Source organism: Dermatophagoides pteronyssinus, unplaced genomic scaffold (assembly GCF_027571235.1).
Source record: "Dermatophagoides pteronyssinus isolate colony J.1.1.1.1 unplaced genomic scaffold, Derpt_VIB-CSIC_2022.12 sq0015, whole genome shotgun sequence".
NCBI lineage: Eukaryota > Metazoa > Arthropoda > Arachnida > Sarcoptiformes > Pyroglyphidae > Dermatophagoides > Dermatophagoides pteronyssinus.
This window is the reverse complement of record NW_027461539.1, coordinates 1,068,805-1,095,567: the sequence shown is the minus strand read 5'-3', so window position 1 is coordinate 1,095,567 and position 26,763 is coordinate 1,068,805. Positions and strand designations below refer to the sequence as shown.

At 30.1% G+C, this 26,763-nt stretch overlaps 3 protein-coding genes across 3 annotated transcripts in view; 1 reads left to right on the top strand and 2 right to left on the bottom strand.

Annotated features, from left to right (window-relative positions):
- LOC113791528 (uncharacterized) overlaps positions 1 to 26,758 on the top strand; it is a 39,243-nt gene extending 12,485 nt beyond the window's left edge. The window contains exons 3-7 of the mRNA XM_075822133.1: positions 13,585 to 14,892; positions 18,860 to 19,054; positions 25,478 to 25,682; positions 25,745 to 25,958; positions 26,028 to 26,758. Coding sequence (XP_075678248.1) covers positions 13,604 to 14,892; positions 18,860 to 19,054; positions 25,478 to 25,682; positions 25,745 to 25,958; positions 26,028 to 26,641 — 2,517 coding nt within the window. The 5' untranslated portion in view covers positions 13,585 to 13,603 and the 3' untranslated portion in view covers positions 26,642 to 26,758. The remainder of the gene's footprint in view (positions 1 to 13,584; positions 14,893 to 18,859; positions 19,055 to 25,477; positions 25,683 to 25,744; positions 25,959 to 26,027) is intronic.
- Nin (blastoderm-specific gene 25D) overlaps positions 1 to 26,763 on the bottom strand; it is a 50,998-nt gene that overhangs the window by 21,575 nt on the left and 2,660 nt on the right. The gene's annotated exons all lie outside the window — the stretch shown is intronic.
- LOC142645568 (uncharacterized) lies at positions 3,964 to 8,979 on the bottom strand. The gene has a single exon (XM_075822067.1). The coding sequence runs from the start codon at positions 7,303 to 7,305 to the stop codon at positions 4,207 to 4,209; it is 3,099 nt and encodes a 1,032-aa protein (XP_075678182.1). The 5' UTR covers positions 7,306 to 8,979; the 3' UTR covers positions 3,964 to 4,206.

Here is a 26,763-nt window from a genome sequence, read left to right as displayed (position 1 = left end):
CTGAAATTTTGAAATTTTCGCCCTACCAAAAATATATATGTGTCAGCCAGGCAATCTTTGATCAAATTCTCTCTCTCTCTCCGTGTGTCTGGTGTAAATGATATTTTGAGCAATGAAAATTGATGATGAACACAATTGAACCGAAAGAGAGAGTGAGAGAGAGAGAGAGAGAGAGAGAGAGAGAGAGAGAGAGAGAGAGAGAGAGAGAAAGGAGAAAATCAAACACACCCTGTATTTGTAACTGAGAAAAATCGATCAATTTTGGAAAGAAAAATTTTCATCATCATTAATCTCATCAACAACATCACGGATCATCATTATTATTATTTCGAATGAATTTCCACCAATTGGCCAAAAAGATATGACGATTATCATTATCACCATCTTCTAATTCCGGTGGATGATGATGGATAATGATTGATAATGAATCCCCGAAATTTGACGTATTCGGTTGTTTGATAATGTTCCAGTCAGTGATACTTTGCCTACACATGTTCAGATTACGTAATAAATACAGGTCAAATGGTTTTTTTTCTCCTGTCAAAATTTTACATTTTGGAACCAAAGCCAAAAATTAAATGTCCATATAATATTTCAGGTATAATTATATTTGAAATTCATAACTACAGGATGATTTTTGTTCCAAAAAAAAAATCTGTTCTTGTCATCCTTTTTTTCAAACTAAATTTCCCCGAAAAAATATACGTCATATAAAGTAGTTGAATAATAAATTAACTCATGAAAAAAATATTGTTTATCAAACAGAATTGATTCTGACATTTTCAAAATAAAATAAAAAAAGGTCTGTATAGGCAAAGAGAATCGTTTAGAATCAAGTTACTCAACTCGACTTTCACATTTCATTTGAATAATGATGATGATGATGGAAAATGAATGGAAACACAACCAGTGTTTTGAAATGGAACAAAAAATGAACAGTTTTTTACATGTGAAATGAAAAAAAAAACGGAAAATCAGATTTGATCTAAATCAAATTCGATTTGAGACAGAATTTTTTTCTTTTCAAAAACGAAAAAAAAATCTTTGATTTCTTCATTCTTCTTTGATTTTGCTTCACTAATAAATTTCATTTATTGACATTTTTTTTTGTTTTTTGTTTTGTTTTTCAATGAAAGTTTTTTCGTTGACATTTTTTTCTGCTGTTGCCTAGTTATCAGTGATTTAAAGTTGAAATTTTTTTTCTCAATTTTATTTCTCTGATTGGATTCAATCGAGCTCAACAACCAATGGCTGACTCGATTCGATTAATCCTGGACCCCAAATCTTTTCAGAAAATGTTTGACATTTTGAACGAATTCTTTGGTCTGGTCGCGTTGGAAAATTTACTTTTTTTCCAATTTCGCATTGATTTTTTTTTTCAAATTTCTTTTTCTTCTGATCCTGCATTGTTTCCAAAAAAAAAGATTTTTCTATTTTCATTCGTTTGGTTGTCATCAAGTTTTTTTCATTTAAAAAAAGCAATTTTTCATCATTGCAAAATTTGAACCAGAATGACAGAAAAGTTAGTGAAAAAATGAGTGAGAATAGGGGAAAAAAAACTTTCAAAGTTCGCATTATTTACAAAAAAAAAAAAAAAAAAAAAAAAAAAATTAAACTATGACTGTGACTTATGGTTGAGTTAGGTTAGGTTAATGACTATGACTGTCACTGTGACTCACTTAGGTTAGGTTGATGACTATGACTGCGCGGCTTATGGTCGAGTTAGGTTAGGTTAGGTTGGTTTTTATCCCATTACTTTTAGCAACAAAAAAAAAAAAATTGAAAAATTGAATTTTCAATTTTCAAAAAATGAAAAAAAAAATTGAAAAAATTTTCACATTTAAATTCATTGCCCATTAAGAACAGACACTACTCAAAATGGCAATGAATAAAAATAATGATAATATATTTCTTTCGAAACTAAAAATCTAGGAAAATTCCTTGGAAAATAATTGTCGGAAAAAAGTTGACAAAAAAATTTACCAACAATAAATGTAATGTAATGAAATTTAAAAATAATGATGATACTTCAAAGTGATGATGATGATATGGATGTACCGAAATAATGATGATATTATGAATGATGATGATGATCATCATGATTTTGATGATGAAAAAAATGTTTTTTTTTGTTACACAGGAAAATCACCACTGTAACGATAAAATAGAAAGGCAGTTTTTTTTCTCTCGAAAAAAACTGTCATTTGTGGTTGGAAGATGTAAAGTGTTTTTTTGTGTGTGTGTAAAGTTTCCATTCTTTTTCGGTTTCCCGCGTACAGTGTTAAAAAAAATTCTGTCGTTTTTTTCCCCGTTATTATAATGATCATTATTCTCCACTAACCATCCATCGTTTTAGCGTTTTATCGTTTTTAATATAGAAATTTTTATTTTCCGCATTAAAAAAACGATGGTAATGTGAATAAAACCGTTAACCATTCGGTATCATATTCACACTATCTATTCTAACTAATAAATTGACTTTTTTTTCCTTTTTTCTCATTTTGTTTCTCATTCGACCATCGCGTTATCATCATCCAAAATGATCAGCAAGGAAAAGAATCCAAAAAAATTGTTTCAAATTTGTTTCAAAAAAGAAGCTGTTTTTTTCAGTGTTATGATCATAATATTTTTGCCAATTTAAAACGAAAAAAATTGAGAAAGATTATCAGTTTGATCATTTTGGTAGTAGTTGCAAGCAATAATAATTACTTTCAACACAAACCCAAACACACACACGAAATTCGGCAATTTCAAAACGTTAACTTCAAATAATAACAACAACAAATGATCTCGGAAGCCGTATGACAATAATAATGATAATTATTAAAGCCATAATCATCATTATCATTATCAATGCTCTATGATTTTATTTAATGTTTCACACAGGATTTACTCAGTTTCTTTTTCAAATATGGCTGTTGTAGCATGAAAAATAAATGGTTAAAAAGAGAAAAAGCGAAGAGATTTTTAATGGTGGTTGGTGGTGGGTGATAAAAATTATTAATTTTTTTATTTTGAACAAATTATAACTCCAAACGAGCTAGTGAAAGAGTGTAAAGAGATCATATCAAATTGCTTTCGATTTTTTTTCTTCTTTCTGTCTGTCTGTCTTTCGAGTCAATTCACACAGAGAATATTCTGGCCATATTGTACAACCGGATTCTGCTTTTTTTTTCGTTTGGCTCCCTCATTCATTCTCTTTGCGCTCTCAGTTTTTTTTGATTAAGTAAGTAAGTATCAAAAAAAAAGTTAAGAATTATATGACAGGCCAGAAAATAACTGAATAAAAAAGTTTATGATGCCAGTATGGAATTATTATTGACACACACACACAGAGACAGACAGATAGACAGATTTTCACTTGACTTTTGTTTTTTCGTTTTCTCCGATTCGAGATTGATGTTAGTGGTGATGATAACCTTGTTGTGTTGTCAGATTTTCTCAAGGGAAATTTCGTTTCATTTCAACGTTTCCATAAGAAATCCTTTCGTTCAATGAATTTTTTTGTTTTTTGCTGTTATTGAAAACCAAAAGAAAAAACATTTCATTTCATTTAATCTAACTAATTTGATTTTTTTTATATTCTTGGTTACCGTTCAGTGGTTTACGGTAAAATTCAACTAATACCACCTTTTCGGAAAATTCAAATATTCAATTGATCCTCGTTGGTTCATTTGTTTGTCAATTCTGGTTTTTTGATGGAAATATCAATGGATATATATAGAGAGAGCGCTCGTTGAAATGTGTGTTTTTTAAGCATCAAAGCCGATTGAGAGAGAAAAAGTTTTCATTCACATCATTGCCTATAGGGTGTTTATACGGCCATTCATTCATTCAACTTGATGATGATGATGACAATAGATCCATAAGTCTGGACCATGAAATGAAAAAGAAAAGAAAAAGTGTAAATGAGTGGACAAAAACCTTGTTTGAAAAGGCTTTCTGCTCGAAATGCACGAAAACTTTAATTGTAAAAGGTTTCATTTATTTGAAGTTAATAATTAATTTAAAAAATACAAAGTCGATAGAAAATTGTGTTGTTGTTGTTGTTGAAAACAATAATAATGTATGTTGTTGTTGATAGCATGACCTGACATGATACGTGTTTGTATGTGTATGCATGTGAAAAAGGTGAGGTCGAAGTGGAATGTTTGTGGCCTTTTATATGATGTGACATCAAGTTTTTTGGCGCGTTTTTACTTGTTTTTACCATATGACATTGATGTTAGCGCCATCCAATATTTTTGAATTTTTCCAGGCTATTTTGACAAGTTCGGCTGCAATTCCTCCCCCCTCGAATGGGTAGAGGCCCGATTTTTTGCAAAGATGGACAGCTAATTCGTACAATATTGTTCTGAAATTTTCACTATTTAATTCTTTTCGCCATACAATTCCGTATAATGCACGTTTTGTAGATTTAATTAATGCTTCCCACGGTTTGGCTTTGTTGATTTGACATATTGTACATTTGTTTATTAACTTTTTTACCATTTGTCGAAGCTTTGGAGTAAAGTATGTTTCCCGGAATTCGCACATTGTTCGATATAATGATCCATGGCCAATGTTCTGATGAATTTTAGTCACCAATGCTTCTAAAAACGAACTTTTGGGAATGAAGATTGGATTTTTGCGATCAAAATCAAGATCTGAATTATCCAATCTTGTATTGCACCGAATTACACAATTGTCGTCCAAATAAACGTTAGGAAATTTGTTGATTTCGTCTATGAAATATTGTTGATTCAAACGAATGAGCATTGTTAATGGATCTAAAGATTGATCCGTTATTTGACAGATATGTTGCTTTGCCAATTCAATCCATTTTTCATAAGTGAGCGATTGATTAATGATGATATCACTTTGTATTTTGTTTGATATGTTGATTAAAAGTGATGAACATTGATTTGTTTCACTATAGATTTCTTGCAATAATTCAATATTGAGCACCTGAATATCCATCAATTGTTCAGAGCTTGCACCTCGAGTTAGAAAATCACTCGGGTTTCTTTTACCGGCTACCCAATGAATTGCATCGATTTTATTTCGAATATTATAAAGATGCACGGCAATACATTGGGGATATTTGTTGATATCATTAGTCAATCGTTGAACATTTACTTTTGAATCAGAAACAAGGATGGTTTTGTTGATTTGTATCATTGACTCAATAGGGAGATCATGGTTTTCGGTAAGACACCCGACCACCATTGATTTAGCATCATCGGTCTGACCATGAACGATATAACCGAGAGATGTTTTTCCAATTATTAAAGAGCCGAAATTCTTATCCATTGCAAGAACTTTAAGACGATTGATGTCGCTGTTGCCGAAAAGTATATCTGTTGGAATATTTTCATCGTTAAAGTCGATATTGAATACTTTATTAACGTAGCTTTGAATCATTGTCGGTAATACGTTGAATTTAAAATGACGTACTGTATCATCAATGATTAATTTAATTTCTGTGATATTACCATCTCGATCTGGTAATTTGATGATAGTGAAATGATGACCGATGAGACGTCCATGATGACCACCATACCCGTTGATTCGAATGGGTACAGATTTGAACTTTGGTAAATTCAATAACTTCACCAACTTGTTTGAGATGAACGATAATTCGGAACCTCCGTCGAAGATGACTCGGGTTTTGATGTTGTTAATTTTGGTAGTCAACGTTTGTAGATATTGAGATGATCCGCCGGTTTTTGCTAATGCTGTATTGACCGATTGATTTTCAATAATTGTCTCTGATGATGGATTCGATGAAGATGATGATTGTGATGTACCGACAGATGATGATGATGATGACGATGGTGTGGTACTTTGATTGGTGCGACAAAGAAATGTAATGTGATTTCCTTTGCACTTATGACAGATGTAGGTTCTGTTGCATTCACGTGATCCGTGATTCTTGTTTGTACATTTGAAGCATCTTCTCTCTTTTTTCAGCACTTCAAATTTCTCATCGACTGATGTTGGACACAAGCTGTGGCGATGATGTTGTTGACAAAAAATACACGTTAGATTTGAATCGTTTGATGATGAAGTGACAAGTGTTTTATGCGACTCTAGTGGTCGATTGATTTTGTTGTTGACGTTGCTAGTCGTCACTTGGTTGATTAAAATATCGGTGGTGGTAATCTTTCGAAAATACTCTTCCACGTTTGCCAATGTTATATATTCCTGCTCGTTGGAATTGTCAGTTTGTTGAAAAGCTCGTCGTCTGTGTTCGACATCCATTTTGTTCAACACGTGGCTGAGGATCGTTCGTGCATCGCCTTCATTTAGTTTTATCGACCGGACGTTCAACAATAAATCGTAGTATTTGGCATACAAGCTCGGCCCAGCATCCAAGCGCAGATACGGTAATGAATATATTTTACTTGTTAATTCCTTAATAATGATCGCCGGTGAACCATAAAATTTATCGAGAATGTTGAATATAGTTGCGAAATTCGGATTTTCACGTTGATTCCTTATTCGAGTCTGTGCTTCTAACGGTAATGCACTGAATAAACGTCGAAATTTAGAGTTTGCCGTTGGAATCAATGTATTGTTGACAATTAATTCAAGGGCAGCATCTTTGAATTCTGGCCATTGAATAGCTGAACCGTTGAATTTAGGCATATCTTCAGCTTTGACTTTCATTGGATGACCATGGTTTAGAACGTTGTTGATCGGTGGTGATTGACTTGTTGATATTGGTGATAGCCGCAATAATGGTTGAATATTTTGCATGGATCGGTTTGCGACTACAATACTATTGTTTGCAATATTATCTGGCGTTGGTGAACGATTTGGATTCGCATTGGCTGTTGAACCAGATAATGGTGTCGATGATCTGTTGGAGCCCACGTTGGCTTCCTGATTCATAGATACTGGTGTTGATGGTGCTAAGCTAGATGAATCTAGTTTTGCCTGTAATTTGCAAATAAGACCAAAAGCTGCAGAAAATGTGGTTGTCATTTTGTTCAACTCATTGATTGCTTGTTGGCATTGATTGAATAAAATTGAAGATGAAATATTTTGAGATGTTTGATCATCGATTTGAACGTATAGATTAATGAATTTCAATATTTGGTTCAGTTTGTCCATGTGAACATTGTCATCAATAACATTATGTTCTTCTAGTTCAAGGATGATATCTTCGTAGTCCGAATATAGCGATGATGCTGTATCTATTTCAGGCATAGTGCCAAGTACACTTAGCTGATTGAACATTTTTGTGATTTTTGTACGATATATTTTTCGTTGTGCCACAAGATCGTCGACCGAAAATTGAATATCTGGATCGTCCGACATGATATAAAACAGTAAGACGATATTTGTTACGAATGATGAAACGATAATTGATGTTACCAATTAGACGATGGTTACTGAAAATGATGAACGATAATTGACGCCCACCAATGACACGATGATTGATGTAAACAATTAGATGATGACTAATGTAAACAACGGATGATGCTTGACGCAAACCAATGAAACAATGATAGTTGATATAAACAATGGATGATGCTCGACGCAAACCAATGAAACGATAATTGTTGTTACAAACGATGAACGATAATTGATGTTATCAATTAGACGATGATTACTGCAAATGATGAACGATTATTGACGCCCACCAATGACACGATGATTAATTTAAACAATGGATGATGCTCGACGCAAACCAATGAAACGATAATTGATGTAGACAATGGACGATGCTTGACGCAAACCAATGAAACGATAATTGATGTAACAATGGATGATGCTTGACGCAAACCAATGAAACGATAATGATAGTAAACAATGGATGTTGCTTGACGCAAACCAATGAAACGATAATGGATGTAACAATGGATGATGCTCGACGCAAACCAATGAAACAATAATTGATATAGACAATGGACGATGCTTGACGCAACCCAATGAAACGATGATTGATGTAACACTGGATGATGCTTGACGCAACCCAATGAAACGATAACTGATGTAACAATGGATGATGCTCGGCGCAAACCAATGAAGCAATAATTGATATAACAATAGATGATGCTCGACGCAAACCAATGAAACAATGATAGTTGTTACAAAACGATGTTTGACTGCACGTATGTGTTTTCCAAATATAGATAAACGAGGATTACGACCAACGTTATACCAATAACGATTTGAACGAGATATACGAATCTTGCGTTCGATGTTGAAGCTGAACGAGACGTTTGAGTCTTGCGTTCGACGATGATAAATGGAAAAACACAATGGTGGATTCTAATCGAAATGGACAAAAACCTTGTTTGAAAAGGCTTTCTGCTCGAAATGCACGAAAACTTTAATTGTAAAAGGTTTCATTTATTTGAAGTTAATAATTAATTTAAAAAATACAAAGTCGATAGAAAATTGTGTTGTTGTTGTTGTTGAAAACAATAATAATGTATGTTGTTGTTGATAGCATGACCTGACATGATACGTGTTTGTATGTGTATGCATGTGAAAAAGGTGAGGTCGAAGTGGAATGTTTGTGGCCTTTTATATGATGTGACATCAAGTTTTTTGGCGCGTTTTTACTTGTTTTTACCATATGACATTGATGTTAGCGCCATCCAATATTTTTGAATTTTTCCAGGCTATTTTGACAAGTTCGGCTGCAATGAGCAACGATGAGAGGTGATGATGGCGATAACATCTTAATGGTCTTTTCTTTCAACTCAATGTTCATATAGAAAATAAAGAAAAGCTTAGTTTCAAATTCAAAAAAAAAGAAGAGAAAATGATGGAGAGAGAATGATTCTATATATCTCTCGAACATTATTCTGTTGTTGTTGTTTGTTTGTTTGTTTGTTTCCATTAACATGTTCGTCCAGTGATGATGATGTGTGGATGGCAGAATTTTATTCTAAAGTCATTCTTTGTTGTTGTTGTTGGTAAAAATCGTGCAAATCATGCAACTTTTTCTTCTTTTCCTTAGACTTTGAAAGAAAGTTTCATTTCTTGATTTTTTGATTTACACAGAAATTTTTTCACAGAATTTTAGTTTTACTGGACCTTTTTCTCCTCTTTACTTTAATATTTACTGTGAAAATGAGAAAAATGAGGAACAGATTTCATTTGAAGCAGGCAAGCCAAAAAAAGTCATCAAGAGTTTTTTCATGATAACCAAACAAACAAACATTATACACACACTTATGATAAACTAAAGTTTTATTTTTAAAGAACCGGGTTTCTTTTCTTCATCTTTCATCATAAAATGAAGAAAGGAAATATCATCAAATTTCATTTATATTGTAATGACTGACTGACTGACTGGCTGACTACATAACGAATCATAATGATGTTTACTATTATGTTGATGATGAACGATTAAGATTTACCCTTGATGATAACATTATTATTATTCTTAAAGAATTTTTGGTTGATAAAAAAAGTAGTTTTCCATTGTTGTTGAACATTGGAAAATGATCCTTTTTTTTTGCCAAACGCAAATTACATTGTTAGTGGACGCCAGAAAGAACAAAAAAATTCTTAATGCCATTTCTCATCAATTTGCAATTAGATTCTTTACTCTCTCTCTCTCTCTCTCTCTCTGATTTCATCAACAACAACATTATTATCATTTTGAATGAAATGGATATATTTTCTCGAGAATTCAAGTTAAGTATTTTAGGTGATGTCATCATCATTGATATGATGATATTAGATTAATGTTTAACGGATAAATTGATGTGTTTCAAAATATGATTTTTTTTCTCCTTTCTCTACTATTTTAACAAATTCATATTATATTACGGGTAAAAAATAGATAATGATGATGATGATGATAATAATTACACCAATCCATACATTATTATTAATGTTATTATTACAAATACTTATTATTATCATCGTTATGGATATATATTTTTTTGTTCTTTTGGGTAAATATTATGACCAAATAATAATAATGAAAAAAAACTGTATAGTAAATAATGACATACTAATAGCTTTTTTTGTTTTTGTTTTTCACCAACTAACTACTTCATTGCAATTTCAAGAGAGATGATGAGATTCTCAAATGTTTTTTGTTGTTAATGTCGATTATGACGAATATTATTATTACACTTTATTTAGTGAGAAAATAGGAATCGTCAAGAATGTTGTTGTTGTTGTTGAACAATTCACCACCATCAACATCTTCAATCAAGATTTTCTTTTTTGTTCGAAGATTCTTTTTTTTTCATTCAACCCAATTCAGATTTTTGATGTTCCAGAAAAAAAATATATCATTATTTTTCGGGTTTCATCAGTTTGCGTGTGTGTGTTCTGTGTTATATAAGTTCCCGGTATGTCCCTTGGTTTTATCAGTGAAATTGTCCAAGTTTGCCTTGGAAAAAAAAGTTGTTTTTCTTTTCTTTTGGTCCCCAAAATAAACGAATGATGATGTTTGCGTGTGTGTGTGGGGGGGGGGTATCTTGTGATGTAATCAAAATTTTGATGGCCACAAAAAGTGTGACCAAACCGAAACAACATTAGATAAACGAATATTATCATCATTATCATTATGGATGGATCCTTTTCTCTGAAAGAAGAATAAGAAATTTTCCTGAAAAATCATTTCTTTTCGCTTTTCGCATTGTTTTGGTTGATTCTTTGGATTCTTCATTTTCTCACTGTCCACCGAAAAATCATGTCCGAAAGGCAAAAAGATTCTTCTTTTTACATGTGTGTGTGCTGTACTCATTTCCGTTCCATATAGAATATTCTCTCTCTCTCGCTCTATATATATACTCAACATTGATGATATCAACCATCATCAAAAGTATAATAATAATGATTCTGATGTGATGATTCTCGATGAATGCTTTTCACTGTAAACAACTTGAATGCTGATGATCATTATCATTATCATTTTTATTCATATCTCTAGAATTCTTTATTGTTGTTGTTTGGTATTGATTCGACATTGAAAACAGAATTTCCTTTTTTTGTTACATTCTTTGGTGACTGTATTGTGTGTGTGTGTGTAGAATCCGAAGTAGGAAAAAATCATTACCAAACGCTTTTCTCTCGATTTCTTCTCTCTCTCTCTTCCGAATCACAATCATTACTCGTCCATTGTTCAACTTGAATTTGAAATTTTCAAAAAAAAATGAAAAACAATTTTTGAAGTTGGGAAAAAAATTGAGCAACTTGACAAACACCACCCTCACTTTTTTATTTAAAATTCATTCAAAAATTGAAAACAAAAATCAAAATTTAATTGAATTTTGAATGTTACACACAAAAAACAACAACCATAACCATGATTATCATTATCATTGCCTCCGGTGTTTGACAATTATCATCAACTTTTAATTTTTTGTTGTTGTTTTTCTGGTTTGGATCACGAACCAGAAAAAATAAACTAATTTTCCCAATTGGTTTGACAATTTTTTTGGTTGTAAAAATTGAATTTTTTTCGCTTAAAAAAAACAAAACAAAACAAATTTTCAAATCAAAATTTCCTAAAAATGAAATATCATCATTGTTGTCATCATCAATTTGATTGTCGATTTGGGACCAAACAAACAGCAAAACAAAAACAAAAATCCAATAATTCCAAACGACTTCTTACTACATTTATATCGTTTTTTTCCTAGCAAAGATTTTCTCTGTTTTGTTGTTGTTTTAGGTAATGATAATGTCATGACGCCTTGGGATGTTGTCGTTTGTTGATTATTATTGCTGTTTCGAACAAATTCCCTATATTCTTCTTTCTCCATTTTGATGATGATTCTCATTATTGTTATTGAGAAAAGAACAGGACAACAAACAAACAAACAAAAAAACAAGCAAGAAAATCTTCACACAAACACTTAAATGTAACAAACTTTCGATTTTTGTATACATTAAATATGATAATGATGATTATTGGAGAAAATTTTTCATTCAACTTGACAAAAGATACATTGTTTTGTTTTTGGGTTCGTTCAATGATCATCATTGTTTGAGTCGAAATAGTCAATAATAAGGATTGTTGTTTCTGAATATATTTAACCAAAAAGCCACAAACTTTTGCTTTTCCAAATGACATTTTTTTCTCTTCATTTGAATGAAATTAAATCAATTTTTGTTTGTTTGTTTGTCTGAGAATCTAATTTCATTTTGACAATGTTTTGAAACAAAATTAAAAAGTTTTTTGAAAACAAACGAGAAACATGTACATATTGTCAACACCGAATAATATCTGCAGATTCTAAACTAAAGAATTTATTCCCCATTTAGATTCACTGCATTACATTGTTTTCTCATTCTCACACTCACTTATGGATGTGTGGCATTCCAAATTTTTTATAATGATTCTGACCATTTTTAATAATAATAATAATAAAGTTGTCAAGTTGTTTCGTCAGGTTTTTTGTTGTTGTTGTTGGTTCTACATTCCATTCTTATTTGTCAACAACAACAACTATACTTTTCCATTTCTCTCTCTCGGTATTTTCATTCACCCTGTATTGTATGTTATTGTCAATTTTAGCTGTTGTTGATGTTTATATTCCATTCGTTTTAACCAAAAGCCCAGAGAACTGAATAATGAAATTATCAAGAATCAAGTAGGCCATTGTTCCAAACACATCTGCTTTTAACACTGGCTGTCATGAAATTTGAATGGTGGATTAATTAAATTTTATGTTTTGAACAAAACAAAACTGAAAAATTTGAAAATAATGTATACTTGATTGGCCCATTTTTTAATTCACAAAAAAAATGGCAGCAAGTTTATTATAGCAACCAATCCAACCCAAACAAACTCATCAAAAACGATAGTATGGTTGGTTGATATTAAGTGGTTCGTTTATTATTATTATTATGATATAACCCTTTTTTTCAACATCGATGGCTAATAAAATACAAGTGTGGATGGATCATAATGATAATAAATAATAATGACCCAATTTTGTTTAAAAAAAAATTGTTAATTTGTTGTTGTTGTAGTCTTGGAAACAACAACAACAACAACAAATTCATTAACAACAACAAATTCATTATAATCAAGTGTTAAATTGAATTTTTTTCCTTCCAAATGATGTTTGCTACAAACAGTCAATGTTGTCTCATTTATTGTCTCACGATTCTTCATTCATTCAATCCAAATGAAAATGAATTGAAACCAAAGAATCAATGACAAAAAAATAGAAACTGAAAAAGAAAAGAAAAGAATATTATTTTTGATCATCATTATCATCGTTGGGATAATAATAAATTTTGACAGCCAAAACAAAAAATTTTTATTTCTTTTCATTTGGTTCAAAGATTTCAATTTCAGAAAAATCCATTCATCCGTTCCCTATTGCTAGTATAGTAGTTTTCCTTCTTTCCTTCGTTTTCCTTCTTTCATTCGTCATGATTTATTTCCATTTTTATTTCTCAATGTCTGTCTTTTTTTTTGATTTGATAATGATGATGGTCATATTAACAACAACAATTTATAAAGTTTGAGTGAAAAAGTTTAAGAAAAATGGATTCTGTTCATTTTTTCAAGAAAAAACAGTATCAAATTAATAACATCACATTTCGAGGAAAAACTTTCCATTAAATTTATTTTCTTTTTTTCGTTTCTCTCGTTTTTCTCTACAGAATTTGAAAATATATATAAATGATGCGTTTACAGCAACAACATTTTACACCAGTAACCAAACAACAGCAATCCATTCAATCATCGCCATACGTCGTTAATTCATCATCAACAACAACATTGTTAAAAAAGAATAATAACGGTGAATTAGATTCAAGTTGTAGTACGAATGGAAGTTCAAAATCAACAAGTTCAATATCGGCTGTAATACAGCCTGATTCTTCATCATCGCCATCAACATCGTTTTTATTGACTAAAAGTGACCAAAGTTCATTCAGAAAATTTCCATTAAATTCTGCTAATCAGCAACAAGAAAAAGAAAAATTTTCAATGCATCCAATCAATTCACAAGCAATATCAACATTGCAACGTTTTCAACAACAACAGCAACTAATTGGTACGCCTACTAATAGTTCAAATAATCGTCGTACAACAATGTATCGATTAAGTTCATTTAATGAACAATCATCATCATCACCACCAGGATTATCATCTGCAACAAATAATAATGTAGGAGGCGACATGACAAATGAACCATTACCATTAATGACACCAACATATGAATCGATTGATGTTAATAATTTAATCGATAATAATACAACTAATCAAACTGCCGCTAATTCAAGTCAAGGAACAAGTGATGGTGGACATTGTGAAGAATCAACAACAACAGCAACAATGTCGGATAATCCTACGGTTACTATTCCGGATAATCATCGTTTATTTGCTGGATCTTCTAGTCATCATCATAGTTATTATAATCGAAATACAAGTTCAATAATGCCAATGAGCGGAATTATGACACCATTTACATTTGGACATCATAATCATCATCAACAACTTCTTCATAATCATAATAATCATTATCCATTTACATCAAATATAGGTGGTTATTTAACACGTTCATCACATTATTATTATCATAATCCGGATTATTATCATCATCAATATGGATTACACAATGTACCAATGTCATCATCATCATCATCACCACCATTATTATATGTTGGACATAGTGGTGATGATGATATTGATGATACACGAAATAGCTCATCATTCCATCCATCATCAACAGTAACAGTATCACCATTCAACAACAACAATAACCACATCAAAGATGAACAAGATTTTGATATATTCAATGCTATATTTGCCTTAATATCATTAATGTTATATTGTTGTTGTTCAGGTTCAACATTAATATTAGCATATTTTCTTTGGCGTCATGAACAAGATTGGTTATTATTTTTATTAACTATTTTTTCTACTTTAATACCATCAATTATTGTTAATATTATTTCATTAAAATGGTAAGTTTTATTTCTTTTTTTGTTTCAGGGGTTTTTTTTGTGTCAGACGAAAACACACGAAAAAAATAACCCCACTTGAAGATGATTTCCATTGACAAAATCAACAAATAAATAACCAACTTGACAATGGAAAAAAAATGATTTCATTTCGATTTGTTTTTTTTCTCACTACTTTGGTAATGATTTTCGAGTAGCTTTTTCATTTTATTCTGTACACATTTTGGATTAGTATCGCTTCAATGATCAGACCTTTTTTTTTTACTTCTTCTTCTTCAATTTTCAGTTCCTGTTCTTGTTTTTTTTTCATTGAAAAAATTCCTTATTCTCAATGATGACTCAATCTATTTTTTTGAATGGACCATTTGGTTTTTATATGGCCATAATAACAATAATAGTGTGTTTTTTTTGTGTTCGACAATTAATCACCATTGAACAGAATTTGGCTAGTTGAATGAATTGTTTTTCATAAACTGAATAAGTTAGTCAGAAGAAAGTCTATACCAAGTTCATTTACGATTTTTGATTCGTTATTTGCTGTTTTGCTGTTTGTTACTGTGTGTTATAGCCAAAATGTTAATATAAAAATAAAATGGCTGATTTCCCTTTTGTATTTCTGCATACATACAGAAAAGAAATGAAGTTCCATTAAATTGATTTCTCTCTTTATTTAGTCGTTTTATATACAATCGTTTGACGAAATAAACTGTGTGTGTATAAGCTTAATTGATCAATTTTTGAATGGGCAATTCTGTTTTGTTCGGGTTTTTTCTTTCTCTGTTTTTCGTTGCACGAGTCATATAAGCATAGAATCAGAATCAAAATAATAAAAATAGCTAGATTTTCGACTATAGCGCTAGTTAATTTGATTTCAATTGCTATTCTTGTGAAGCTGGTGAATAGTGAAACTACACAGAGATAGAGAAACACAGGGTTAGATAGATATTCAATAGAATCGAGAATGAATGAATAGAAAAAAAACCACTATTTACAAATGCTATCTACGAAAGTGATCTGCGATTATATAATTTTTTTGGATTCTGTTGTGGAATAACAACAGCAGAAAACACATTACAGTCTTTTGTTTTCATTCCCCCTTGTTTCGTTTTTGGCTTGTAGAGTGAATTTTTTGGATTGCATTTTTATTGTTATTTGAAACAAAATCCCTTTTTTTCTATTGTCGTCAAAAAAAAGCAAATGACAATAATGATGAAGCAATGGAGACAACAAAAAAAAAAAGAAACAAAATATTGAATCCATTCTCACAAAAATGTTTCAATGAATAGAGACAGAGAATATTGGCCTTTTTTCATCATAGAAAGCTTTTTTTTGGCTAGAAAAAGAGATAAAGAACAAAAAAAAACAACCAAGTTGGCTGGTGAAATGAAGAAAACAAAACCCGGGTAAAACAAAAATAACAATAAAAATAAATGAGCTTTGAATCTCCTCAACAAAATGAAATGATGATGCTAAAAAACTCTATGTGTATTGGATTTGGATTTCTTTCCCAACCGAACAAAAAAAAATTCAAAACATTCGAAATGATGAACGATTATATCGATTGTTTCCAAAAAAAAAAAAACAACGACAACAAAGAGATGGAAAATGATTGTTTTGATACCAGAAAGAAAAGATTTTTTTTTTAAAACCAGATAGGAATTAAGTTTTTTTTTGAATAAAATGTTTTCAATGATTTTTCTTGAGAAGAAGAAAATCTCCGTTTAATCACAGCAAATTTATTGATCATTTTTTTCTGTAAAAGTTTTGTTTGATTTTGGCAAGAAAAATAAATTGTAACTGATTTGACCAAACAAACAAACAATTTTGTTGTTGTTATTGTTGTTGTTGAAAATTGACAATCAAAATCGAATCGAAATCCGAAAAAAAGTTATATTCAATTTGAAACACCAAATGTCACCACCACCGAAATTCGGGAAAAGATGATGGTAACTACGATGATGATGATGATTGGTCATTATCATCAGCTGTTGTATTTTTTGAGCGTAAAGTTTGTTTTTTTTTCAACAATTTTATTACTTTTGGAGAAAAACTTTCGATTCAAAGAAAAACAAACTATCAACTTTTTTTCACAGAAAACAAAAATTACTAATTACTTTTTTTTGGTTGTAATTTCAAATCGAATATTTTTGAAACAGAAGCGGAAATTTTTTCCTCCTAAACTGAAATAAATCTTTGTCAAAGTTTTGTGTTAATCTCTTATCTCTCTTGTTTCGGGTTTGTTCACAAACAAAAATGGAGTGAAAATTAAATAAATAAATAAAGTGAGTTTTTGGAAAATGAGATTTTTTGCTTCAAACGATCCATCCAAACATCCAGAAATGCATGGTGAAGAGAGAGAGAGCGAGGTCAAATGTGATTCATCTTTGTTTTCCACCAAAATAATCGAACGAAGAGAGGAAAGAAAAATCGATTGTTTTTTTCGATAGTTTCAATTTCGGCAATTTAATTCTTGAAATTCCGTTCTGGTTCTGGTTCTGGTTCTGGTCAATCGATCGATCGATTGATTGTTCGATGATATATCCATCAACGATTCTCAGACTTGTTTCAAACGCCCTTATTATTATTGTTGTTTTTCGATCTATTAGAATCTCGACAAACAAACAAACAACAATCAAACAGTGTTGGAGAGCGAAAATGAGAGAAAATCAATTGAAAAACAAGAATCGAAAATGAAGAAAGAAAGAAAATAGTTTTTCGATCATTCTCTCTCTCACTCTTCAATTAATCAGTTTCCAAGAAACTTTTCCAAATGAAAACTACAAGAAATGATACCGCATATGGATGGATGAATAAGTTTTCTCCGAAAATTGGTTGAGGGGATAAGCTTTATTATTAATGAAAGTTTTTCGGTTATTCAGATGAACAAAAAAAAAAAAAAAACATTGTTTTCACTATAGATCCATTCTGCTATCATTATCTAAGTAAATTATATTCAGTTCATTAATTGTTTTGTTCAGTTTCAGTTTGATTGTTGTTCATTTGTTTTCGAATCAAATTCAGATGCCGCTATGAGAAAATGAATCAAACAAAAACAACAAAAATATTTGGCTCGATCAAAATGATAGAGATTAGTTACACTGGACCCGTATTTCGTATTCCAATATTGTTTGTTTTGTTTTGTTTTTTTTTCTTGCTTACTTGCTCATTTTCTTCTTCTTTTCATCAATGATATTTCCAACTTTTCTGTTTTCCTGCTTGCAAATGAATGAAGATGTTTTTTTCTCTTGGAGGTTCTTCCGAAATGGACTAAACAGAGAAAAAATAATGATAATAATCCTGATGAATAAGCAAAATGTTTGATCAAATTGACTTAATTGACCACTATATATATATTTTTTTCGGTAGCCATTAGTATTTAGTTGTTAGTAGCTAAAAAAACTATAATGATAATCAATATCCTGAATTCAAAAAAAAAAAAAAAAAAAAAATGGAAATAATTGAAAGCAAAGCAAAGAGAATCTTGAATAACAGAATAACAGGAAAAATAGAATTGTGAATGGTGAATCAAATATAGAATATAAATGTTGAAATTTCGTTCTTTTTTCCATCAAAAAAAAAAAAAAAAAATTTCTATTTCTATTCACTATTGAACAGAACGAACGAACAAAGATCAATCATTAATATTTATAGAGAGATGGATTGATAGACCTGAAATCCATTTATTTTTCAGTAAATAACAGAATATTCTTCCATAACAGAATTTATATCAATTTTTTTTGGATTTTCTATATGTAAGATCATCATTTAATAGTCATAGAAAAAAAATAATGCTTTGCCCTCTGATATGTGTCCAGAATTTATAATTGAATATATTTTGTTACCAATGTTGGTCAATGTAAAACGAATACCATTACAATTTACTTGTTGTGTTTTTTTGGGTGATGAATTTAGTATTTTAATAAAAATTTTTGAATTTTTTTCTCTTGTTTCTTTGTATTATCATCGTTAGGTTATTGAATGACAATCATCGACAACAATATGAACAACAACAACAACAACAACAAAATAACAACAACATTTCAAATGGTGGAACAACAACAACAAATGAAACAACAACATTTTTTTTACGACGTCCAAATATTGGACCATGTGGTTGGATGTTTCGTATATTATTACACATTATACTATTGGGACCAGTTTTAAGGTGAGTTTTGTTTCTTCTTTCACTAGTCTATCGTTTGTTTGTTTCTCTTGCCTCTAGAGATATTTTGTCAAAAAAAAAAAAATATTCATTGAATTGTGAATTGTAAATTACTTTTCTGACCGTTCTTTCGTGTGTTAAGATTGAAAAACAGGAACAGAATTTGTTCATTAATTTCCCTAACACGATAACAACATTCATTCGACATTCGATGCATATTTTATTTTTTTTGTTCGTTTGCCTCCAATTTTGAGTATGATCTTTTAATATTTAATATTTGAATTACAAATTGGTTATTTTGCTTCTGTTCACGAAGAAAAAGATTTTTTTCCCTTTGATTTGCTTTTGTTTTCGGGGGCTTTTCACAAACCAAAAAAAAGTTGAATTAAAATTCAGCCAAAATGTGCAAAAGAACGAAATTTTCAATTCAAATTTCACCGACAACGAATGATGTTTTATGGTAATCATTTTTTTTTTTTTTGTTCAACAATCAAAACAACAGCAAAAATGTATGATTGTTTGATTGGTAATGTTGTTTTTTTTTCTGTTGATGCAAAAGAATTAACAATGAGATGAAAAAAGAATGTGACAAATCCAGATATATTTTTGCTACATTTTTTCTTCTGCTTTCCTTTTTGGTTAATGCGGTTCCATTAAGTCTCGTTCAATCATCATCATTATTATTGATACAAAAAAAAAAAAAAAAATGTTACGATTCGATTTGTGGATTGCATTAGTCCAGTGACAAACAAACGAATGTTGTTGATGAGCTTCTCGATTCTCGATTGCTTCTTCTTCATCATCATAATCGAAATCGAAAGCAGAAAAAAAACCCCAACCAACAAACAAACCATGGATTAATGCTTGGATGGGTTATTATTATTACATTGAGCAACAACAAGCCAATTGATATACAATCAATCAAAAAATACCCAAAAAAGAAACTTTCTTTCTTTCTTTCTTTCTCTCAATTCAATTAACATTTTTCTTGTTGCCACTCAATTTACTGAATAAGAAGAAATTATTCTGAAGAAAATCTGATTTAGTAAAAAATCATCTTTTCTGTGAATAGAAATGAAATGAAATGAATGAATGAACAGTGTGCATATCATGTGGACAACAGTGGAAATTTTTTTTTCATTCAATGACAAATTATCAATGGAGAGAATAAAAAAAAGGTCGTCGTTCGTTTGTTTGATTTTGATATAGTTTCTGCCCATTGATGTTTGTTTGTGTTTGTGTGTGTGTGTGGTTTTCATGTCAATCAAAATTTGTCATCACTATAATGCCATCATCTAATAACATAAAAAAGTAAAACACTGACTGGCTGGCTGGCTGGCTGAGACGAAACACTTTTTTCTATTTCAATGCGCATGCTCGAAAAATGGATGGCTTGCATTTTTTATTTATAAGGATCTTTTGATTTTTACATAAACAAATGGCTGGCTTGCATTGGACTTGGCCTTATGACTAAGCTAGACTTCGTCTACTTAGTAGACGAAGCCAATGGCCAATGGCTTGCAATGCTAGTATATATTAAATAAAGTGAATGATTTTGTTAACTTTTTCATCCGTTCTCTCTCTCTCTCCATATATGATATATTACAAATGTCAGACAGCCAGACAAACAAACTGACCACTGTGTGAATGTTTTTATGTTTTTTTTTTCGGATAAAAATTGACAGATTGAAAGACACACAAACAAACAGACAAACATGATTCTTCTTTTTCTCCATTGACCATCTTTGATGTTATGATGATGATGATGAAAACTAACCAACCAACCAGCCAAACATTTGGTTATTTCATTTTTGGCTTGTTTTTCGTTATTCTTGAAACATGAATCTTCTCTCTCTCTCTCTCTCTCTTGTGATGATAACATAACATGATTCCTGAAAAAAATGACACAACAAAACAAAACACGATGTTTTTTTTTTTTGCGTTGAAACATCATTTTTTTCCAAACGAAAAAAAAGAAGAATTTCAGAATCCGGTTCATTATTATGTAAACAAACATCAATGAAGATGGTGATGAATAGAGAGAGAGAGAGAGAGAGAGAGAGAGAGAATTATAGTGATATTAAAATGAGATTTCATATCGCTTTAACTTAACACAAACACATCCAATGCTTAGACCACCCCCATAATAAATTCATTTTGAAGAATAAAAATGAAAAACAAGATAAAGCGATATATATGATGATAAATAATCCAAAAAATGGCAACACGAATCATCATCATTTGGAATTTTAGATGAAAAAAAAGGGAAAAAAGGAAATTGCCATGTAGCCAGAATATATAAAAAACAAACGTGACTACTTTTCTACTATTTTTTTCTTCAATGCTGCTGACCAGAAATGACTGACTTCATAATAATTCACTTAAGGTTCCATCACAAAAAAAAAAATGTAAAAAACAACAAATGAAAATGTATGAAAAGAATTATTAAAAAGCATTCATCAAATATGAGAAAAAAAAATGAAAATAACTTTTTCTTCTTTCTTCGTCTTTTTTTTGGAGATTGTATTTGAAAACAAAAACAGAATTTCTTTCTTGTTGTTGTTGTTGTCGTCGTTGGTTAGTGAATGAGATTAAATTATCTTTCTTTCATTTTTTCGCTGGAATTTTTTTTCTTCACCGAAAACAACAAAAAATTTCAATTCTTGTTTCAATGGTGGTTTCTTTTTTCACTGATTTCACACGTTTTTTTTCTGTTCATATTTAGCTAATAATATCCTTTGTGGTAATAAGAAGAATATTCCAGTGGATTCTGATGGATATTTGGCATGTTCGCAAATATATTCAATCCAGTAGTTAAATGATGTCCATCGAGAATACCGATGATGATGATCATCATATAATTTGATGGTGATGGTGCATAGTAGTCAATTTAAATAATCGATTGTCATTCACAACCAAAAAAAAAGTATCAAATAAAATGTTCAAATTCAAATTCTTTCGTACAAAACAAAATCAATATTTTGTCGTTCAAGTGATCGAATAAGACAAAGACAAGAATTTATTATTCTTATCTATTTCTATCTTGGAATTCTATTTGAGTGGAAATAGAATAGTGTCTTTACATACGCGATTTACAAAAATGTTCGATTTTTACATTTATTATTTCATGTTGTAGTTTTTCTTTCTTTTTCTTTTTTTTCTTCGTTTGAATTGATTGTATTTTCATTCATTTATATAAAGAAAAAAAAACATAGAGAATGAAAGAAAGAAAGAAAGACAAAATACAACGGAAAACAATCAAATCAAATGAAAAGTTGTATGATGTTAAATGAATGAATGGTGGAATGGTGAAAAAAAAGAATAAAAGAATCTGAACTTGGAAATGGAATTAGCAAGTTGATTAATTTGAATTTGAATTTTTTCGTTGGGTTCCGAAGAAGAAATTCCGTTCTGTAGAAGAGAGAATTTCGTTTTTCTTTTTCTCTCTCTCTCTATCCTCGAATGTTTCAATTGAATTGAAATGACATTGGCTGTTCTTTATAATTTATTCTTATGAAATTTTCTCTTTTTCACTGGAAATACCATTCTTTTTGGTCTTCCGCTATCTCTCTCAGTGTCTAGTGTGTAGTGTGATGGAAAGAAAAAAAAAAATATTCGAAGCGAATCGATCGTCGAATAGATCAAGTTCATTTGTATTGTACCATAATTTGAAATGAGTTTTGCTTTTTTTTGTTCTTTATTATTCAACTAGCATTGCAAGCCATTGGCCATTGGCTTCGTCTACTAAGTAGACGAAGTCTAGCTTAGTCATAAGGCCAAGTCCAATTGGATTAATGCAAGCCAGCCATTTGTTTATGTAAAAATCAAAAGGCCCTTATAAATAAAAAATGCAAGCCATCCATTTTTCGAGCATGCGCATTGAAATAGAAAAAAGTGTTTCGTCTCAGCCAGCCAGCCAGTCAGTGTTTTACTTTTTTATGTTATTAGATATTTGAATGAATATTTCAATTCGGAAGAAAAAAAAATTTTCAAATCTTTTTTTTTGGCAAAAAACTAAATTGTCAAAAATTCAATATCAGATCTCTGAAAAAAACCGGAAACAAGTCTTTAAGAACATTGTGTGTGATTCTTCTCTTTCGTTTCTTTTTGATTATTGCCAATTTTGACAATTTCTTTTTTCTCTGGTCGACACAATGTAGATGCATGCACAATATTCTCATTGAAATGTATCTCATTTCCTGTTGCAGCCAATTGTTGTTGTTTGAAAAAAAATTTCCTGTTTCATAATCAAAAATTGATGCAAAATAGTTGCAAAAAACACGCAAAGGACTTGACTTTCTACATTGATTATAATAATTTCATTTTAGCAAAATAGATAAGATATACTTAAATTTTTTCGAAGTGTTTCGAAGAAGTAACCAAAAAAAAAAAAAAAAAAAAAAAAAAAACGGTGTCGAAAACCCGGTGATGTTGCCCCCATCCAGTTTTTCAACCGGTAGGGATCGTTTCAATAGTATCAGACATTTACCGTCAGTTTCCGACACCTAATATTATAATGTTTGATAAAATTGTTATTTATATTGTGTTCATTCGAGCGATACAAATCATTACGGTTTGTTACAAACAAAAAAAAAAATTTGATAACCTGATATCTTGATTAACTTGTGATAACAATAAATAAAAAAAAATTCAGCTATATACACATGTACATGCAGGTGTATGTTGGTATAGCTATGTGTATATTACAAAAAAAAAATTTCGCTATTTCAATCTATATTTCACGAAATCATGAAATAGCCGAAATTGTTGTTGATGATGATTAACTAATAACAATAAAAAAAAATTTGCGGTCGGTTATTTCGATCATCATCATCATCATCATCATCATCACGGGTATAAATTTTCATTTAATCTTATTATGTATCTGTTGAGTATTATCCACAGACAAAAAAAAAAAGCAATTATCAATGAATGAAAATGGCACCAAAATAAAATGAAAATTGGATTATTTCCGATCATCGTCATTTTTATATATTTTTGTTGGCAGTTTGTCATCATTATCGTCATTATAATAATAAAAAATGGGTCACATTTGGTTGATGCTTGATGATTCTGAAAACATTTTAAAATGTCAATTAAGAATAGATTTTTATAGCTTTTTTGGGAAAAAAATGGCTTCCTCGTTTTCGACAAAGTTATAAAATTCGACTTTCAATCAATGTTACTATGTTTAAAGAATTTCGAAGAAAAAACAAAGAATTCTTTTCAAAGTATCGATAGTATCGCGATATCAAATCAGATATGCTGAAAAAGAATATCAAAAAGATAATGTTATTAATTATTTATTAGATAAAGATTATTGTTATTATTATGGGCAAACAATAATAATCGTAAATGATGAAAACAACAGCAAACAATGTATGTAATAATAAATTATTATTGTTGTTTTTTTTTGGATTCTGGATCCATTGGATTTTTTTTATGATTATCACATGTTTTAAAAATCATCATCATCATCGATTTTATATTCGACGATGATCCAAATAAAACATTACTTACTTTTTTGCAATTTTTAACAAAACAAATGTCTCTATAGAGAGAAAATGAAAGAAATGTTTTGAATGAAACACAGAAAAAAAATTCACAATTTTCAACTGAATTTCACTATGTGTTGGATGGATCATTCCATTCTGGTTCTTTGTTTTCAAAACAAAAACAAAAAGAAACCAGTAACATCAGGATGTAATTATATAATTTTCATTCATTTACACTCGATTCTTTTTCGTCTTTTTTTTTCATTCTCTCTTTTGTTGTTCGTCGTCGTTCGTTGTTCAATGTCAGTATCTATCATTTAAATAATTAATTAACAAACTAATTAATTTAAAAAAACTGTACGCTCAATACACTCATTCATTCATTCATTCATTCAATGAGCAACAAAACAAACGGAAAGTGTCTTAAGTGTATGTGTGTGTGAATGAATAGAGATAACAAAATGAAATATTGAACAGTATTTTCTTGTCTCTTGTCTTTCTCTTGTTAGAAATTCAATGAATAATGATGACAGCATTGTTGTTAACATTGAAAAATTGAATTGTTTTATTTTTTTTGTGAAATTTAAAATTAAAAACACAAAAAATGCAAAAAATCGGGCTGATTAAAACGCATTTTTTTTCATTCATTCTTCCGGGGCAATACCTCTCTCGTCAACAGTTTTTCTTTTGAAAACGAAAAAAAAATTCATTCATTCATTAAGATAAGATAATTGTATCGAATTAAATGATTGGAATAGATTTATGATGATAATGATAATTGATAATTAATGAAACAAAAAGAAGATTCATTAGAAAAATCTATTCTTTTTTTCGAATGTTTTCAAAACATTCGAAAACAAAACATTCGAATTCGATTTTAACGCCATCTGTTGAATTTTGTTTCTAATTTTATTATTTCTTTTTCGAACAGATATGTTGAGCTATTACGATATGGTGTAAAAAGTTGGTCGGATAAACGTCGTCGTGTTGATTATCATAATAATGGTGGCCAAAAAGATGGTGGTGGTGGTTGGTCATCAACAACGACAGCATTACCATCATTATCAACCACATTGCCTAGACCTCGTTTTCAATCATCAATTGGTCCGGGTAGTTTACCCGATTTTGAACCAGCCGTAAGTATAATATTATTCTCGAGAATTGTATAAATTATTCTGTTTTTCTTATTATCAAACAGGTTAATAAATCAAATACACAGGAAAAATCATCATTTAATCGTATCGATTATTATCTATTAACTGTTGCTGAAGATCGTGACACTTCATTATTAAGTTTATTTCAATGTTTAATGCAATGTACAATACAAATGATATTACATTTACATTCACTTATTTCACATTGGTATTTTGAACATCATCATCATCTAAATAATTATAATCATAATTATACAGGTAAGGATGATATTTGAATCCAGAATATTTATTCTGATATTGACAAAAAATCTGTTTTTTTAAATATAGAATATGTTCAGATAACCGTGATATTATTGGCACTGTTTGAAACTTCTTGGTCGATCAGTTCCTATCATCGAGCCTTACGACGAGCTTCATATGATAAACGTAATCTATCCGCATTTGGTACAATCATACAATCATGTTGGCATTGTTTAACATTAGCATCAAGATTATTAGCAATTTCATTGTTTCTACATCAATTTGGTTATTGGTTATTACCAATAGGTATTGGTCATTGGGGTATAATGACCATATGGATAATGCATCAAGGAACACATTTTTTTGATACTGAACTTGGTCGACCAAATCCTTGTCAAGAATATATGTTCAATATGCTTATAGGATTAATTTATCTATTTGTATTTATTAATCTTAAAGATGAGCCAACACGTTTTAAATATCTAGCATTTTATACAATAATAATGGCCGAAGATATTACATTTGCTTCATTATGGTTTTTACGTATTGAAACAGATTATTTTTGGTCATTACATTCAATATTGTTTGCTGCTGTACCAATATTATTTATTGCAAGTATTTTAGTAATGCAATTTTATTATTGGTTTGTACATCCAAATGGACGTCCATTGATAATCAATAAAGCAGCTCGTTGTTGTTGACACCATGATCACGGTCATTTTTTGTTATAAATTACATTCACATTGATATATTAGATATATGAAATTTTCAAATGTTTTTTTTTGGTCAAAATAAATAAATTTTTTCAATCAAATAAATGACT

Bases quoted from the DNA above. Each gene is read 5' to 3' on its own strand.
- LOC142645568 (XM_075822067.1), bottom strand. From the start codon at position 7,305: ATGTCGGACGATCCAGATATTCAATTTTCGGTCGACGATCTTGTGGCA.